Here is a 16,869-nt window from a genome sequence, read left to right on the forward strand (position 1 = left end):
TGTATCGCTATTGCCTCACTTTTGCCCCTACTTATTACAAATCTACTATTTCATGTTAGAAATTTTTTATTATTTTTTTAGTGCAATTACCTCATTATTTTATTTTGGTTTTTATTTTTTTCTTTTCTTTTTCTTTCTTTCTTTTTTTTTTTTAAGGTTTTATTTCTTTATTTAAGAGAGAGCGCACAAGGAGGGCAGGGACAGAGACAGAAGGAGAGAGAGAAGCAGACTCCGCAGTGAACACAGAGCCCTAGGCAGGGCTTGATCCCAGGACCCTGAGATCATGACCCGAGCTGATCAGACCCTTAACCAACTAAGCCACCCAGATGCCCCATCCTGGTTTTTCTAAGCTTTCATCTTTTAGACATACCCACATTATTGACGAGATTGTTATTTGCAATACAATTTATATTTCATATAAAAAGACAAACTAAATTGCCTTTCCTTGATTGACCTCACTTTACTGGCCCTCTACCCCAGCTGATCGACTTTCAAAATAATGCAGAGCATCAGGCTGTGTTGGAAAGCACTAGGAGGTAGGACAAAATAAAGCACAGGTATGCACGTTAAAACATGGACTGGACTCTTAAGGGTTAAAATTTAAGAGGTTTATTCTTTTATCAAGCAATGTCTACAGACAGAGCATCCACATGGTGTAAGCTACCAAAGAAGGATGTATGGGACAGACTTACATTAAATCATTAGACACTTTATATGGTTCATGTTCACAAGGGAGAAACTTGCTAAAAAGGAAAGCAGGTAAGTAGAAACATAAGTTGATTTGTGTTGTTTATTAAATCTACCTCCCATAATGTTTCCTTAAGCTAAGAAGAAATCTACCATATTACACAGCTCAGGATGCTATATATACATAAGGTATTACACACTATAAAATTTCAGGTTTCTAAGCAGTTTTATACAATTTAAACTTGAGTCAAATTTGTATTTAAAAAAGACCTTATTGGATTACCTTCAGTAAACGGAGGTCGTTTCAACAGCCCATTAGCATTTTTAGCAACAACTAAAGAAAAAAATAGAGTCTCCAAACATGTATATGACCTTAAGCCTAGATAATTATCTGCTTATTTCAATAAACCAATTCTAGCTTTAATCCACTTCTATTAGCCTTTTATTTCCTCATTTTTTTAAAGAAGCAATCATTTTTACTTCTCTAGTGTCTCAAATAAGAGAATTAGTTAGGTTTCAAACCATAGCACATAGTTAATGAGAAGGTCATTTAAGGGTTATTTAAGAGTTGAGCAGAAGTCATTGAGGAAAGTTCTCAAGGAATGAAGTTCTTTGATGAGTTATATTTAAATTACCAAGGCGATAGTGAAGTTCGACTTTCCTCACCACTGTGGAGCTAGCCCCTAGTCCCAATTTCCGCTACTAATTCTCCTAAGCCACTAATACTTCTCAGGTCTCTAGCCAGTATTTTCTCCCAGGTGGTAATTTCCCTACATGTGCTTTACTCTAAGCAGACACAAATGAGACTTCATTTTTAAAGCTGAAAGTTCCTGCTGATTCAACACTGGACTACATGAAAAAAAAAAATCTATTCTGCTAATAAGAAACATTTGTAAGTAGTTAACATCTGAGACAAACTTGCATCAAAAATACAATTCACTCCAATGACGACAAGCAAAATGAAGAGAATACATTGCAAACAGCTTTCCATAATTCCTTTTCCTCCCTTCCTCCCCACGTTCTGTCGCATGCTGCAGACCATATGGTTAAGTTTCAAATAGAGTTTGTCACCTGTATACAACCTAAGGCCAACTTATGCCTTCAAATGACATTTCGTTGAGGTTGAACCCAATGCTGACGATAGGATTTGGCGCAAGAGACGCCGAACTTTTCTCTTCTAATGACAAAAGATTTGTAGTTATGAGGGTGTTCAGTATGCAGCTTTTAGCCTACCTTTTCCTCTTGTGACATTCCCTACAAGGCACAAAAGATTATAAACAGTGGATGGGACGGAATATTTTGAAGTAAGAATTTTAAGGTTCCACAACACCTTTTTATTTCTAGTTTAAGCATACCGAAAAGTGGAAAGAAAAAATAAGAGATAAACCACCCCCAAAATGAAATGGTGCTTAAAGTCATCTGAAATTCCCTGCAGTTATTTTTTGTAAGTATTTAAATTTCTATTTTATTGGCTTAAAATGTGTAATTATAGGTTTGATTCTTGTGATTGATGTAGTTTCTTATTAAATGCGGTGTTAAATATTTCTAATCAACCAATATTACTAATTGTGTGCATCTTTGCAAAAAAAAAAAAAAGTCTATTTTATTTGGGCCAACCAAGTAACTTATGCTTGACTAGGGTATAATCTTGGAAAGTTAAGCTGAAATTTAAACAATGGATTAAGTGCAATGTACTGGAAAACTCTTCATTCCATTATTATCTGATAAGGGTTCCTAGGCATTTCCTAGGCATCTCCAACCCAAACGACTGTATTTCCTTTCTCCACTTCAGTGATCTCACAGTTTAACTTATTGAGTCGTCCATCTAGTATGAAGAGGGAGTCCTTGGAAGGCGTCATCAGGTATTGACCAAACAAGCCACTGTCCTGGATTTGCCTGTTCTTCCGGTTCCAAGGCCATTCTTCTGCCTTGAGTGGTTCCTTTAGACTCTTTATCATCTTAACCTTCCCAGAGGAGAGCTCCACGAAGAGCACATCAGTCTGTGTGCTTGAACTGCCGTAGATGTTGTACTGATGGGCTTCGGTAAAGGATGGCTGAAATGCCAGATCAGATATATGCAGATTTGTGTGAATATCAAAAGCGTCCTGTATTTCTCCTCTGATTGTAATGTACTGGACCCTTACAAGACCCTTCACATCATTAATGCTGACAAGATAATGCCCGTCTGGAGAGACATATGGAGTGCCTGTAACATCACTATTGAATCCGATGACTGAGTCGGTTACACCGTCCACCATAAGCTGTGGTGGGACTGCCCCCGTGCTGTCAGGCTTGCAGCCAATGAAGTAGTATCCTCCCAAGTGTGTATACGCCAGTGACTGAGGAATGCACTTATAGTCCATCAAGTTAATTGTCTTGATGTATGACATGGTTTCAAGATCAATTTTTTGTAGTGCAGCTTCATCTTTGTGAAGAATAAATCCAAACCTGAAAAGATGAAAACCAAAGTTAGACAGGAAACTATAGACTGATTCCCACCTGAAAATGTAATGTGGGCAGGTGGAAAGGGCCATCCCTAGTCTAGGCATTAAATGTCAGGCTCTGCAGCAGTTTGTGTCACAGTCAGGTTAGAATTAAACTTTAAATTGTGCCACTCTTCTCCTTTCTCTAGGTCATTCTTTCGTTACAGCCAAACAATTGTAACTCATGGTGTAGAAAACAAAATAATTAAAAGCAGTATATCTAACAACTTAGAAGAACAGATTCTACCTTTACCATACAGGGTAAAAAAGTAAACATTATTTTGTTATTTTGTGTGTTTCTAATCCTTCTAATATCAAATAAGCTTAGTTTACTGCTATTAAAGTCAACAAGAACAAAATACTTGAATATATATCTATTTCGCTTGCTTTGTTTACTTCTTATTTTGTCTTAAGATCACCAGGAAGCTGACATTCATCGATACTTCGACAATTATCCACATTTTTCTCTTCTTAAGCTGCCTTACAGGACCACCTTAATAAATGCAGATTTTTTTTTTTGGTATAGAACTATTAAACTTCTATTTATTAGATTTTAAGATTACCTCTATTAACTACTTTTATGATTTTAACACTTATTTTATTATAAGTTTTAAATACAGGTTGCATTTTTCAACCTTGCCATGCTTATATTGTTATCGTTTTTGGTGATATAATTGCATCATATTGGTTATCTTATATCAAAACATGATGAACCTTAAGGATTTATGATTTTTCCTGTTAATTTAAAAGTAAATATTTCTTATTTACTTTGGTGGCCTATTTAATTACTTCAGTGCCTTTCAAGGCATTTGTCTTGAATACTAGCTATAAAACATTATAAGTCCCTGTGAGAAGTGTAAATATATTTTGAAACCATGGCTTATAAAGCCAGTGGGCCCATAGCAAAAATAAGTAAGTTGAATAAGATAAAATGAGATGGGACTACTATATAAAATTATATTCAAAATGGATACTGGGTCAATCAAATTTTGAAGGACTCTTACTTAGTTTTTGTTAATAATATCAGTTAAAACACATCCTAGTATTTTCAGAGGCTCCATAAATATATATCTTAAAAAAGCCAGGGGTCTATTGTTACATTGAATGTGCATCTTAAAAATAAGATGACTTGTGGCACAGTAAAACAAACAAAAACTCTGAAGATAACCTATTATGTTGTCACCTGTGCAAGTTCATTTTTGATATGCAGATTTTGATACACAAAATGTTATTTATGTAAAAAAAAGACCATTTCCACACATTATACATAAATAAATATGGTGCATCCAGGATAAACTCCCTAAAATTTCAAATATAAGCATATGGCAATCTCAAAAAATAAACTCGCCTTTAATATCATAGGAAAGATTAGATTAGTGTTTTCAAAGAATCAATCTTTGTGTTGTAATTGTGGAAGACAGCAAGTGCATAAGCACAAATTCTTTAATAAAATAGTTGCAAAGTTGTAACTGCTTTTATGTTATTATATTGCATGTAGTTGGGAAGCCATATTAATTTTAGCTCTTTAAACATATGTGAAGACACTATTTGTTGTGACACTTTAGAGAGATGACAACTTCATCTACACAAAAGGATAACTATAATGTGTATCTACTCTTTTTCTAAAAAGTTGTAAATATTTATTGAAATATTGAAATATTCAATAGAATATGAGGCACTGGGAATACACTGTAGGTCAACATAACTCTCCCTGCTTTCAATGAGTCTAGGAATTTTAGTAACAAAAATGGAAAATGTAGTGATTAATGCTTAATTATAGCATCCTGCTATACTATTACTTAATTTAGTAGTTATTGCTTATTTTATTTACACGAGGTGGAATAAAGTAATCATTTTGAAAATAATATTTCTGGTGACAGTCACCATTTCTGGCTTATTTCCTCGATCTTTCTTCTCCTTTCCTGTGTCCTTAATAACTGTGTTTGTGTCATTTCAGTAAACACAGCTCACATCATACCTATTTAGGATAAAATTTAGTTTTGATTATAATGGTATGAAGCAGCATACATGTGATTAAAAATCATTTCTAACTGTTTCTATTAAAATATTAATTGCCTAGCACAGGTTTTAAAAGCTATCTGAATATTAAAGAATAAAAAAACCCTCAAACTGAAAGCTGAGCCCCATTATTTTTTGTCCACATCAAAAAGATCATAAAATCCTAGATATCAATACTCAGACTCATATTTGTCTTAATAAATAATTAGCTCTGATTACTGTAAAGGGATATTTCTCCATTAATGGACAATCATTAAAGATATGTCAGTGTGTATCTGATACTATGAAATTTTGAAAATGATGGAAGAGATTGTCTTTTTTTTTAATGTTATGCATTGTACATGTGCCCAGAGAGAAAAGCAGTAATATGCACATTTAATAAAAGCAATAAGCCAATCAAATTTTGGCATTTCGGCTCCTCTCTCAACCTTGAGTCTTCCATTCCCTTTGGGCAATGGTTTGTGAATGCTAATGAAGAAGAATGAGACAAGCTCTAACTGCTGGTGAACTATTTTAACTCTAATACTAAAGAATGCACTCAAGTTTTCTGTAATACGGTTCAATCTTTTTTGCAGGTAATTAAAATTTTAAAAAAGGTTCGGTTAAAAATGCAAAAGCTCCATGTGGGGTTATAAAATTACATCTATTTTGGCATCCATGCTGCACTCTCCTTTAGGACTAGAGATCTAGCTACATAAGCAGATGCATGAGAATGCCTTCAATTTTTCACTACTGATTTATTGGGTAGGACGTGGTGTCTCTAATTCAAAATTTCCCCCTAGTACAGATTGATATTCAAAAATCTCCCACTGTTCATTAGTCTGTGATTAATATTTACGAGGCTCTCAACTTTCATGCCTGCTTAGTATAATAAAATCCTGCCCAGGACTAGGCCTAACATAGTTTGTCTAATATTTGTCAGAATATGTGTAGGAAGTTGCAGACTGTAAGAAATGAGAAGTAAAACTTACAGAATCACTTCTTTCACTAGGAAATTAATAAGGCTAGGAAAGGGGGACCTCTTGGTACGGCACTGGGTGGACTTCTTATTGGACTCGGAAGAGAATTAGAGCCATGTTTTTCTTTCACAAATTATTTTTATTTTTCTGAAGTGTAATCGATCTAGTTCATTTTAGAAGCTTTTAAGAAGTTCAGCTTTAATTACTGCTTTTGTACTTTAAGGTGAGGTCTGGAAGTGATTCATACAAGGGAACTTCTTGGTTAGGATGAAGTATAGAGGTTTTCAATCCAGGCAGATCTAGTTTCATGATGCAGTTTTTCGATATAATAGATAGGTGACCTCATGTAAAGTCCTTGACTTCCACGAGTTTCAATGCCTTCGTTAGCCAAAAGAGGACAAAGGTACTACCTTGCTTGGAGGATAAAAGTTAAGTGTGTGTTTATTACCAGGCAAACAGTACACTCTCAATAAACAGAACCTGCCCCTGCTTTGTACCTTAAGGAACCTCATTCTCCCATTATGAGTCCAACATGATATTTCCTACGGGACGGCATATTATTATAATTCTTAAACGGGAAGAACAAAAACGGTCAATTTGTAGAGCCAGTATCCCCAGTGTTTAAAATAAGCACATCGTGTTACTCAAACGTGGCAAGATTTTACCCCTTATATATGCAGCAGAGATCACACTTGCAATAGAATTTCACATTTTTATTCTTGCTCTCACGTCTTGCCAACAGGATCTAGGGCTGGTACACCCATTCTCCGATCATCGAAATTTCTCACATTGTTAGAAATGAAGGCAGTCTAGCTCACTCCGTCTTCTTTAGAGGGGCTGCTTTGGTTCTTACTGAGGTCATGGAGCAGTGAGCCATGGCGTGCTGGGTGATTTCTGACCTCTGCACAAGGATGGGATTTGAAATAGACACCTGTCTTACTCAAGGATTTTTACTAGATGTAACAGAAAATTCTGAGGCAGACTTTAGGCCATCTAAAGAGATGGAGAATTGCATTCAGAGCTTATGACATGGCAATTCGAGAGCCTTGTAAAAGAAGTTGTTTAGCAATGAGGGGAAAGAACAGATTTAGAGAGAAGCATGGTTGAAATACGATGACACCCAATAAAGAGCTGCTCAAAGGCTTCCACGTCCCGGCAAGACCAGGCTGCATTTCTTGCATCCTGAGTAATGACTGATTTCCCCGTATCTCTCACTGAGTTCCCAAATGGGTCTGGTCAGAGGTTCTCACAGAGTGATTTCCCAGTTATTGTCCCCCCACAGCGTCTGCCATGTCCCCCCCCCCAACTCTGCTGGCTGAGATGCTACTGAAGGAATTCCATAATTGCAATTAATAGCCTGCACTAGGTTGTTATGACCAGTGCCAAGAGTGTTAACACTTCAAAGTATGGAGTGAAAGAACCTTGTAATATTTGCAGAATGACAATTATTTTATCTCCTGAGTCTTAATACAGTAGTGCTTTGCCCCAGAGTCCTCATAGATTCTCACCTGAACAGCTCTCCTTACTGTTGACCTTCAGTCTTTGACCACTGACATCATGTCCCCATACTACCAGCTGCCAAGTGTCCCTGATGCTCCCTCTCCATTCCCACATGAGCTCTTTCCTCATATCTCCTCACCTACACCTCCCTAGATTTTAAAACGAGTATTTCTCTGTGTATCAACGGCTGCAAGTGGGAAGTAGTAAGTGCAGACTGAGTGTGTTTGTTGTCAAACGCTCTCCCACTGAGCTATACCCCCGCAGTTGTGTGTTTGGACGTGGGATTAGTCAGACCCTCTAACCTATTATAAAAACAGCACTGTGCAATCCACATCTAAAACAAAAGTGTTTCCCAAACTTTTCTGATGTCTCATTAATAGAAACTGCGTTTCTTGAAATAAAATTCCAGAACAGAATCTCTTTAACAGCCCTAGGAATTAATTATATTGGAATTTTGCTTGTGAAAATCTACATCCCAAACATATGATCAAGTAATTAGTGCTTCATAATAATAGTAGGCAGGATTATTAATACCTTGTTTTTTCTAATTGGATTATAAGTATATCATTTTTCTAATTGGAAGGTAAGAGATGCTTAACAGATAAGAAATCAAATTATAACCTCCTTTCCACGTAATTAATATATAAACTCACACATACAATGTGCTATTGAAGTGACATCTTCCATTGTGTTACGGCTGACAGAGGGTTTTCATGGACACAGAGCATAAATCTGACATGAGCCATCATTCACTAGTTTATGAATTCCTTTATATTTAGTTGTTTTCTATTATTCCAGAATGACCCTTGTAAGAAAAGATTGAATGCTGTTCCTACACAAGTACCAGAGGATTTAGTTTTTATCTGAACTTCACATAAACAGCTCAGTAAAACACACCTGTTCATAAACAGTGGTCACATTCATATTCGGGAGATGGGAGGTACAGAGAAATAGAATTGACACATTTAGTAAAGATTTATAACTAGAGCAAGGACAGTCTCTGAATAGACCTAAAGCTTAGATGTTTTTGAGAAATGATACTACTTTGAAGTTTTCTGTTTTCAAAACATAGGTTAGAAAAGCTAAAATGAACCACATGATGCCTCCTACCTGTCTTTTATAAGTATATTATAGAGATTCTATATTAAAGATTTTAACATTACTTCTTCACTTTCAGTTTTAGAAATTTTTTCTTTAAAAAGTAGAATGTGCTTCTGAATGCCAAATTCCCTATTTTTTTTTTTTTTTCTTCTCTGGTATCCTATTGTTTGGATCTGTAGGGAGTTTGATTCTTCTGGACCAAACTGAAACATAAATGTATAATTTAATTATGGTATGTTCAGGAGGCCTACTTATTTGACAGAATTAATACAGTGTCTAAAGGTCTATCACTTCTAGTGTCTGGGACATACAAAGAAAAAGACCTAGATTTATTAAGAATTCTGCGCACACCACTATACTACAAACTATGTTTCAAAGACCAAACTCCTCCACCTCTTTTTGAAGAGCTTAAGAGCTTAGGAAAAAAAACAAAACAAAAACAAAAACAAAAACAAAGAAACAAAAAACAAACCTGACAACTACGCTTTCAGATGGCATTTTAAAAGATTGGTTGCTCTTCATAACTTGGTTTTGGAAAAACACATGAAAATCTGAAAATAAGACCTTTTTGGATCTTACCCATTTTTCCGATTCTGGTGTGTTTTACACAGGAGTTGACAAATAGAGCAGGGATGACATCATGGAAATGGAGACAGTAATTAGATGAATGGGAAATGATTTGTGAGCATAGAGGTGGAAATACAAAAGGAAGGTAAAATAAAGGCAAGAGCAAAATTGATGAGTCAATAAATACTACCAATGTGTCTGTTGTATACCTCCAAGACAGAAATGATGGGTGGAAGAAAGATTTAATAACGAGCTAGGTCTGCCATGAGTTGGGTTCTAGACACTGTGTGACCAGATTCAGTATTATTCACAAGCTGTTATGTTCAGTACACGTTGTACAACCTCATGAAGGAAATGGAGAGGAAATGCACGCCTATCCTTAAGGTAATTATAGTCAAGCAGCGGGGTACTTATAATTGGATGCCCTGACTTTCAAAAAGTGTTTAGGGAGCCTCTTCAAAGATGAGAAAAGGGATGGGTATAGCTATCCCTGTGTCAGCTGCTAATTTACATTTCGGTTCTGCTAGGCTCTTACGTGAAGAGAGAGTTTATATTAGTCTGGATCCCAGAAGGAAAGGAATAAATTTCAATTAGAATAAATCAAGGAGGGTGCAATGAAGAGATTGTTTACAGTGAAATAGAAATTGGTCACAAGGGACAGTGCAGTAATATGGGGAGAGTAACAATGAGGCTGTTGTCACTGCTCTATCTGGGTAGGAAGGAGTTATGTGGAGAGGTATGTCATGTGAGGACCTGTCACCTTTGATCTAAAGAAATAGCTGGTCACCTAAAGACATGGGGGAGGAATGAGGGAACAGGGGTGGGAAGGTAGGGGGGATTATACACTCTAGTCTCATGCTCCTTCTTTGTGCAACCTCCGATCAGGTGTTTCATTGACCTAACAAACCAGAAGCTATATTAGGCAGCCTTCTGGGCTAGAAAGCAAAGTAGAGAAAGGTGGAGTGTGTACCTGGAGATAGAAATGCAAAACAGAAGCCACAGATTTCCTTAGCCAGAGTTTTGAAAAACTCAATTCTAGTGAATATACAGAGTTACATGGAGTGAGGGATCGTGACATATACGTTTAGTTTCCAATTGGGATCATTTGACAATTGATAAAGAAAATATTGCATAACTTTCCAAACTGGAAGAAGGATATTCTTGATTTCCCCCCTGAAATGAATGCTTCTTTAGATTGCATTTTCTTACTTTTGGTAAAGTTTGAGCAAATGTCTCTTACCTTTAGTTACTAGTAAGATATTTTTAATAATTGCTATGTACTCAATGTTTGTGACACCCCCACCCCCACCCCCACCCCCGGCTGCCCCACCAGATTCATGCGTTGAAGCCCTAATCTCCATGGTAATGCTGTTTGGAGGTGGGGCCTTTGGGAAGAAATTAGGTTATGAGGACGAGCCTTCATGGATTAGATTAGTGCCCTTAGAAGAAGAGATTTAAAAGAGATGCTCTCTCCTCTCTCTCTCTCTCTCTCTCTCTCCCTCCTTCTCCCTCACCACCAGGTGAGGACAGAGCAAGATGGCAGTCTGCAAACTAGGAAGAGAAATCTCTCCAGAACCTAAACATGTTGAATCCTGATCTCAGACTTCCTAGCCTCCAGAACCATGATAAATTTCTGTTGTTTAAGCCACCCACTCTGTGATATTTTGTTAAAGTAGCCTGAAATGACTAAAACATCATTGGTACTAGAGATAAGGTGCTGCTACAACAAATTTCTGCAAGTGTGGATGAGGCTTTGGAACTGAGTAAGCAATAGAGAATTGAGGGGTTTTGAGATGCATGCTAGAAAAAGCCAATTTTGCTGGGTAAGGGCCATGCAATGTTGGTGAGAGTTCAGAAATAAAAGAGGAGAGCTGGAAAGGAAGTCTTTATCTTCTTAGAGAACACATAAATAATCATGAACGGGATGTAGAAATATGGCTGGTAAAGGCCATTCTGATGAGATCTCACGTGGTAATGGGGGAAAGACATTTGGAAATTGGAGGAAAGACATTTCTTTACAATATAAAGAAAGAGAGAATCTAGTTAAACCGTGTTCATGTTCCAGTATTTGAGGGAATGTAGAACTTGAGAATGATGAACTTGGATATTCAGCTGAGAAGATTTATAAACCAAGTGTTGAAGATGTGATTTGGTTCCTCCTGATTGCTTATGGTAAAATGGGAGCAGACGGAGACAGATTAAAAGAAGAATTGTTAAGTAAAAGGACCCAGAACATAAAGACTTGGAAAAATCTTAGCCTGTCTATAATTAAAAAAAAAATGTGAAGCATGTTCAGAAAAGAACATTGAGGGTGCAGAAGACCAGCCATTTGATAAGGATATAGCATGATGTGAACCACAGAACGCATCAGTCACCCAGCAGGGAGGATGCCAGTTTGCACCAAAAGAGATGGAGGTGGAGACAGGATGGAATGAAGGAAGGTTGCTGGACTTCTTGAATTTTATAGCAAAAGACCAAACATCTCTGTATCTGTGAACATCCATTGTTCTTCAAGATTAAGGACAAATGACTCCAAAGGTGATTCAGTGATCATCAGGGCAACCGTCTCAGTTTGAAAAGGGCTGGAACATCACCCAGAGCCTTGGTGCTGCAACCCTCACCCTGCAGAGCTGCAGTGGGGCTGGAAGTCAGAACAGGAAGTCAAAGAGGATTATTCTCAAGTCTTAAAATCTCATGGAGTTTGCTTTGCTCTATTTTAGACTTGTTTGGGACTCATCACCACTTTATTCTCTCTTATTTCTCCCTTTTGGAATAGAGTATCTATCTTCTGTGCCCCCCCCCCCCCCATTTAATTTTGGAAGCACATAGTATATTTGATTTCACAGGTTCACAGAGAGAGTAATTTTGCCTCAGTGTGAATCAGACATGAGTCTTTTCCATATGTAATTTAGATGACATTTGGGTAAGACTTTGGACTTTAGAATTGATACTGGAGCATGTTAAAGCCTTTGGGACTATTGGGATTAGAACAAGTGCATTTTTCAAGTGAGAAAGACATGAATTTTGAGAAACCAGGGGTGAAATGTTATGACTGAATTGTGTCTCCTCCACACCTCAAATTCTTATGTTGAAGGCATAATCCCCAATGTGATGTTATCTGGAGGTGGAAATTTGGGGAGGAAATTAGGTCATGAGGATAGAGCCCTCCTGAATGGGAATGGTGCCCTTGAAAGAAGAAACACAAAGATATGATTTCTCTCTCTCTATCTCTCTCTCTCTCTCTCCCTCTCTCTCTCTCAGGACACAACCTAAGGCAGTTATCAGCAAACCAGGACGACAGGTTCACCAGAACCCAGACGTGTTGTTGGCACCCTGATCTCTGACTTTCCAACTTCTAGAACTGTGAGAAATAAACTTCTGTTGTTGAAACCACCCAGTCCATGATATTTTGTCAAATTAGCAAAACTAAGTTAGAAATCATGTGATAAAAGTTATCCACATGATTAACACCAGTGATGGTATTATTATTTTCCCATTAGTTTTATATTTTCTTCAGGTAAGAGCAAAACTGTATGAGTAATTATTTCCTAACAGACTAAAGGTTTGTAATATATCCAAAAATTTATCTGGATTTGGTAATTTTTTTTTATTAATCTGTGTATGTGTTCTCAGGCATGCAGGAGTAAGGGAAAGAGGAGGATTTTGCTTATTTTGTTTGTATTTTTCATTCATACAAATGACAATATGGTATATATATCACATATTTTTTTCCTTTCTACACTGCATTTTAAGGATATATTCACATTCTGTGCCTATTTCCTATACTGCTTTATAGTCTTTCATCAGAAATTTATAATATGATCCACCATATTTTACTTAATCACTCCCTTAATATGTGTACTCGTGGCTTCCTTAAGCTGGTGGGTTGGTCAATGGCTGAGCTCAGCCAGGAAGCCTGGCATGAGTGAGCCTTCCTCTCTCCATCTGTTTTTTTCTCCTCAAGGATGCTCACAAGACTTCCTTCAAAGGTGACTGCAACATTCTAATAGGGAAAGCTCTTGTCAAATCCCTGCTTGGCTCCTGTTTGCTTATGTTCCATGGGCAAAAAGAAATCACATGCCACAGTCAATGTGCAAGGGGATTAACTACCCAAAGGCATTGGTATTGGGAGATAGGATTCACTGGACATCATTATTACAACCATCTATCATATAAGGTAATGGTCCAACTGGTTTTTTAAAAATTATTCTTAAGAAGGTATCTATTAGCAGCTACTTTATGAAATTGTACATCACTTCCCATTGACTTGGCCCACATGCATTTAGTCTATGTCTGAATGTTCTACTTCTTTCATCAGTCTTTTTCTTTCCTCATAGATACATTTTGCACTATTCTATTCATTTAGCCTATATAATATGTACAAATATCCAGGAAAATGAATCTAACTACTTTTTTTCTCAAAATTTATTGGCTATTTGTGTGTGTGCATGTGCGGTGTTCTGTAAACTTTTTACAAGTTAGAACAGTCAGTTTATTAAGTTAGAACACGATTAGTACTCTTACCTCACATTTTAGAATCAGCTTATCTAATTTTAAAATATTAATATATTTGAGGGGTTTATTTACATAATATATTTATATATTAAGCTTTAATATTTTTTAAATAATATGATATATATATTTCTATGTATTTGATTCATTTTTAATTGCTGTATCAAGAAAAATTAATTTTTCCTTGGGTATATTCATAGATATTTTACCTTTTATTTGTTAATGTTAATGGATTCTTTTTTCCATTATGTCTTGTTTTTTTGTCAGAATGTATAAAGTTACTAATTTCTGAACATGGTTTTTGTGCCCCTTAATATTTTTAATTATTTTATTTTTATAATAGGTTTTTAGCTTATATTCTAGTATTATTTATATTCAATCATATCATTTTTAAAGATGGATACTTTTACCTCCCCTTTGCAATTTCTAACTCACTTAATTCTTCATATTTATCATTGCAGTGGCTAGTACTTTCCTCTTGCTTTAAAATATGTATTTCAAAATTGGCCTTGATCTAGTGGTGTTTCAGCAATACATATAGATATTGATGGAACAGAATAAAAATTTTAGAAACAGACTAATGTGAACTGTGAAAGTTAAAAATATAATAAAGATAGTTTTTCAAATTTGTAGAGAAGATAAAGGCTACATATTTTGAGGTTTCAGCTATCTAGTAAGAAAAATGTATATATAACTCAGTTTTTATACCAAATAATACCTAAAAAGATGAAAGAGTTGAAACTATGATGATATTATGATAATATTAAAAAGGCCCATATTAAATAACAGTATTATAACTGTATTAAAAGCATCAAATATTGAAGAAGATGATACCTTTTTAAGCAAGATCCCACATCCTAAAAGTCTAGAAGTGAAACTTGATAAAGAATACTACATTCTGCAATGAAAAATAGTTAATGCAATCTATAAAATGAGCAAAATATAATTGAAAAAGTCAATATTCTGACTGTATGATAAATTACTAAAATCAAAAAAGCAAAATATTAAATAGAAAAAATAGCAAAGAAATTCCTCATATGAGGGAAGAATGGCCTATTAACATCAAAATATTCAAAATTTCATAAACAATTAAGTGAATGTAAGTTAAAACAAATAATATGTGGTATTTATTTTTACCAATCTGGTGGTATCAACAATAAAGTGTGTTTAAATCCAACACTGGTAAAGATGTGATCGAATATCTTCTCTCACATACTATTGGTGGAAGTATAATTATTTTAAGCTTTTTGGAGAATAATTTGATATTACCTCTTAAAATTAAAATACGACTCTGCTTTAATGAAGCAATGAGGCCTCTCCGTATCTCCTCTTAATAAATTCTCATAAATGACCACAAAGTAGCATGCACAAAGATATTCACCGCAGCACTGGTTGCAATAAGGAAATTTAGAAATACTTTAAATGTCAAACACTAAAGGAATGCTTAAATACACTATGAACCATCCACCAAATGAAATCTCACACTGCAGCTATAAAAATTATAGGTTATTAGTAATGACATAGTGGTATCTCCAAAACAGTTACTTTTTAAAGAAGTACATACCAGATTTTAAAGAATACTATCTATTTTAATGCATTTATATGTAATTGCTAGAAGAAATGGACTGGAAGGTTACTCAACCATATGTCTAATCTTCTAAAAAGAAAAGTGCTGGATGCTTATAAAAGGAGATTGTACTTATTACTACATAAACTTCTTTATGGTTTCAATACAGCACATATGTATCCAAATATACACAGAAAACATCCAGCCACACTATTTTTCAACTAAATAAAATTAGAGCAATGAGATATGTTCATTTCACCAATTAGGAATATATAATGTTAAAGTGCTCAATGAAATTGGCACTTCTATTGCTAATAACAGTGTAACTTGCATGTAGAAAATAATTAGTAATTAGATTCAAGGGTCTTTCACATATTTTTACTCTTTTTAGCTATAATTCACTTTCTAGTTGACTGTGCTGGGAGAATAATAATAAGTATGAATAAATTTTTGTATAAATATATTCATAATATTATCACGTACAGTAGTAAAGATGTGTCAACAACCCAAAAGTCTGTACATAAGTGAATATGTAAATGGTGATATAGACACTTGCTGCAATAGAATATAGATGTTGAAAATATAAAAAAAAACTAAGTTAGGATTAATGTTTATTCAGTACAGATATATGAAAAGAGCATAGTGTTGTGTGTACACTATAATTAAACCATTAAAAAATAAAATAAGCATAGCCCACGCATGCACTGAAGATAACATGTCCAAAGTTTGACTTTGGTCAAGGTTAGAGACTGAACTAAGCTCATATTTTAAAAGTTCTCAATCTTTATTCAATGAGCATAGTCCATTTTGTAATAAGAAATATATATTTCTATATGCTAATAGAAACAAAACAATATGTATGATGTCTATATAAAAAGCTCAGGTACTCCTCATGATAATTGCTTATTATTTCATTCTTGAATATGCATTTACTAAGCGTCTAAACAAAGCACAGACTACAAACCCACCATTTCATAGTCAGTTAATCTTCAACAAAAGAGGCAAGAATATCCAATGGGTAAAAAACAGTCTCTTCAACAAATGGTGTGGGACAGCTGGACAGCTACATGCAAAAGAATGAAACTGGCCACTTTTTTACACCATACACAAAAATAAATTCAAAATGCACCAAGGACCTGTGAGAAGTGAAACCATAGATATCCTAGAAGAGAGAGCATAGGCAGTAATTTCTCTTACATTGGCCACAGCAACATCTTTCTAGATAAGTCTCTTGAGGCAGGAGAAACAAAAGCAAAAATAAACTTTTGGGACTACATCAAAATAAAAAGCTTCTGTACATAAAAAAAAAAAAAACACTAAAAACTAAACTAAATGGGAGAAGATTTTTGCAAATGACATATCTAATAAAAGGTTAGTATCCAAAACATATAAAGAACTTTTACAACTCAATGTCAAAAACCAAATAATCCAATTAAAAATGGGCAGAAGACATGAACAGATGTCTCCCTAAAGA

The 16,869-nt window shown here is 35.2% G+C and overlaps 1 protein-coding gene across 4 annotated transcripts in view; it reads right to left on the reverse strand.

Annotated features, from left to right (window-relative positions):
• Positions 1–593: 593 nt before the first annotated feature.
• The window catches only part of FSTL5 (follistatin like 5), a 682,404-nt gene continuing 666,128 nt past the window's right edge, over positions 594–16,869 (reverse strand). For all 4 annotated transcript variants that reach the window (XM_077846542.1, XM_077846541.1, XM_077846540.1 and 1 more), the window contains one exon: positions 594–3,135. In XM_077846542.1, the coding sequence (XP_077702668.1) occupies positions 2,433–3,135 (703 nt within the window). In that variant the 3' untranslated portion in view covers positions 594–2,432. The remainder of the gene's footprint in view (positions 3,136–16,869) is intronic.

This window comes from Canis aureus, chromosome 13 (assembly GCF_053574225.1).
Source record: "Canis aureus isolate CA01 chromosome 13, VMU_Caureus_v.1.0, whole genome shotgun sequence".
Taxonomy (NCBI): domain Eukaryota; kingdom Metazoa; phylum Chordata; class Mammalia; order Carnivora; family Canidae; genus Canis; species Canis aureus.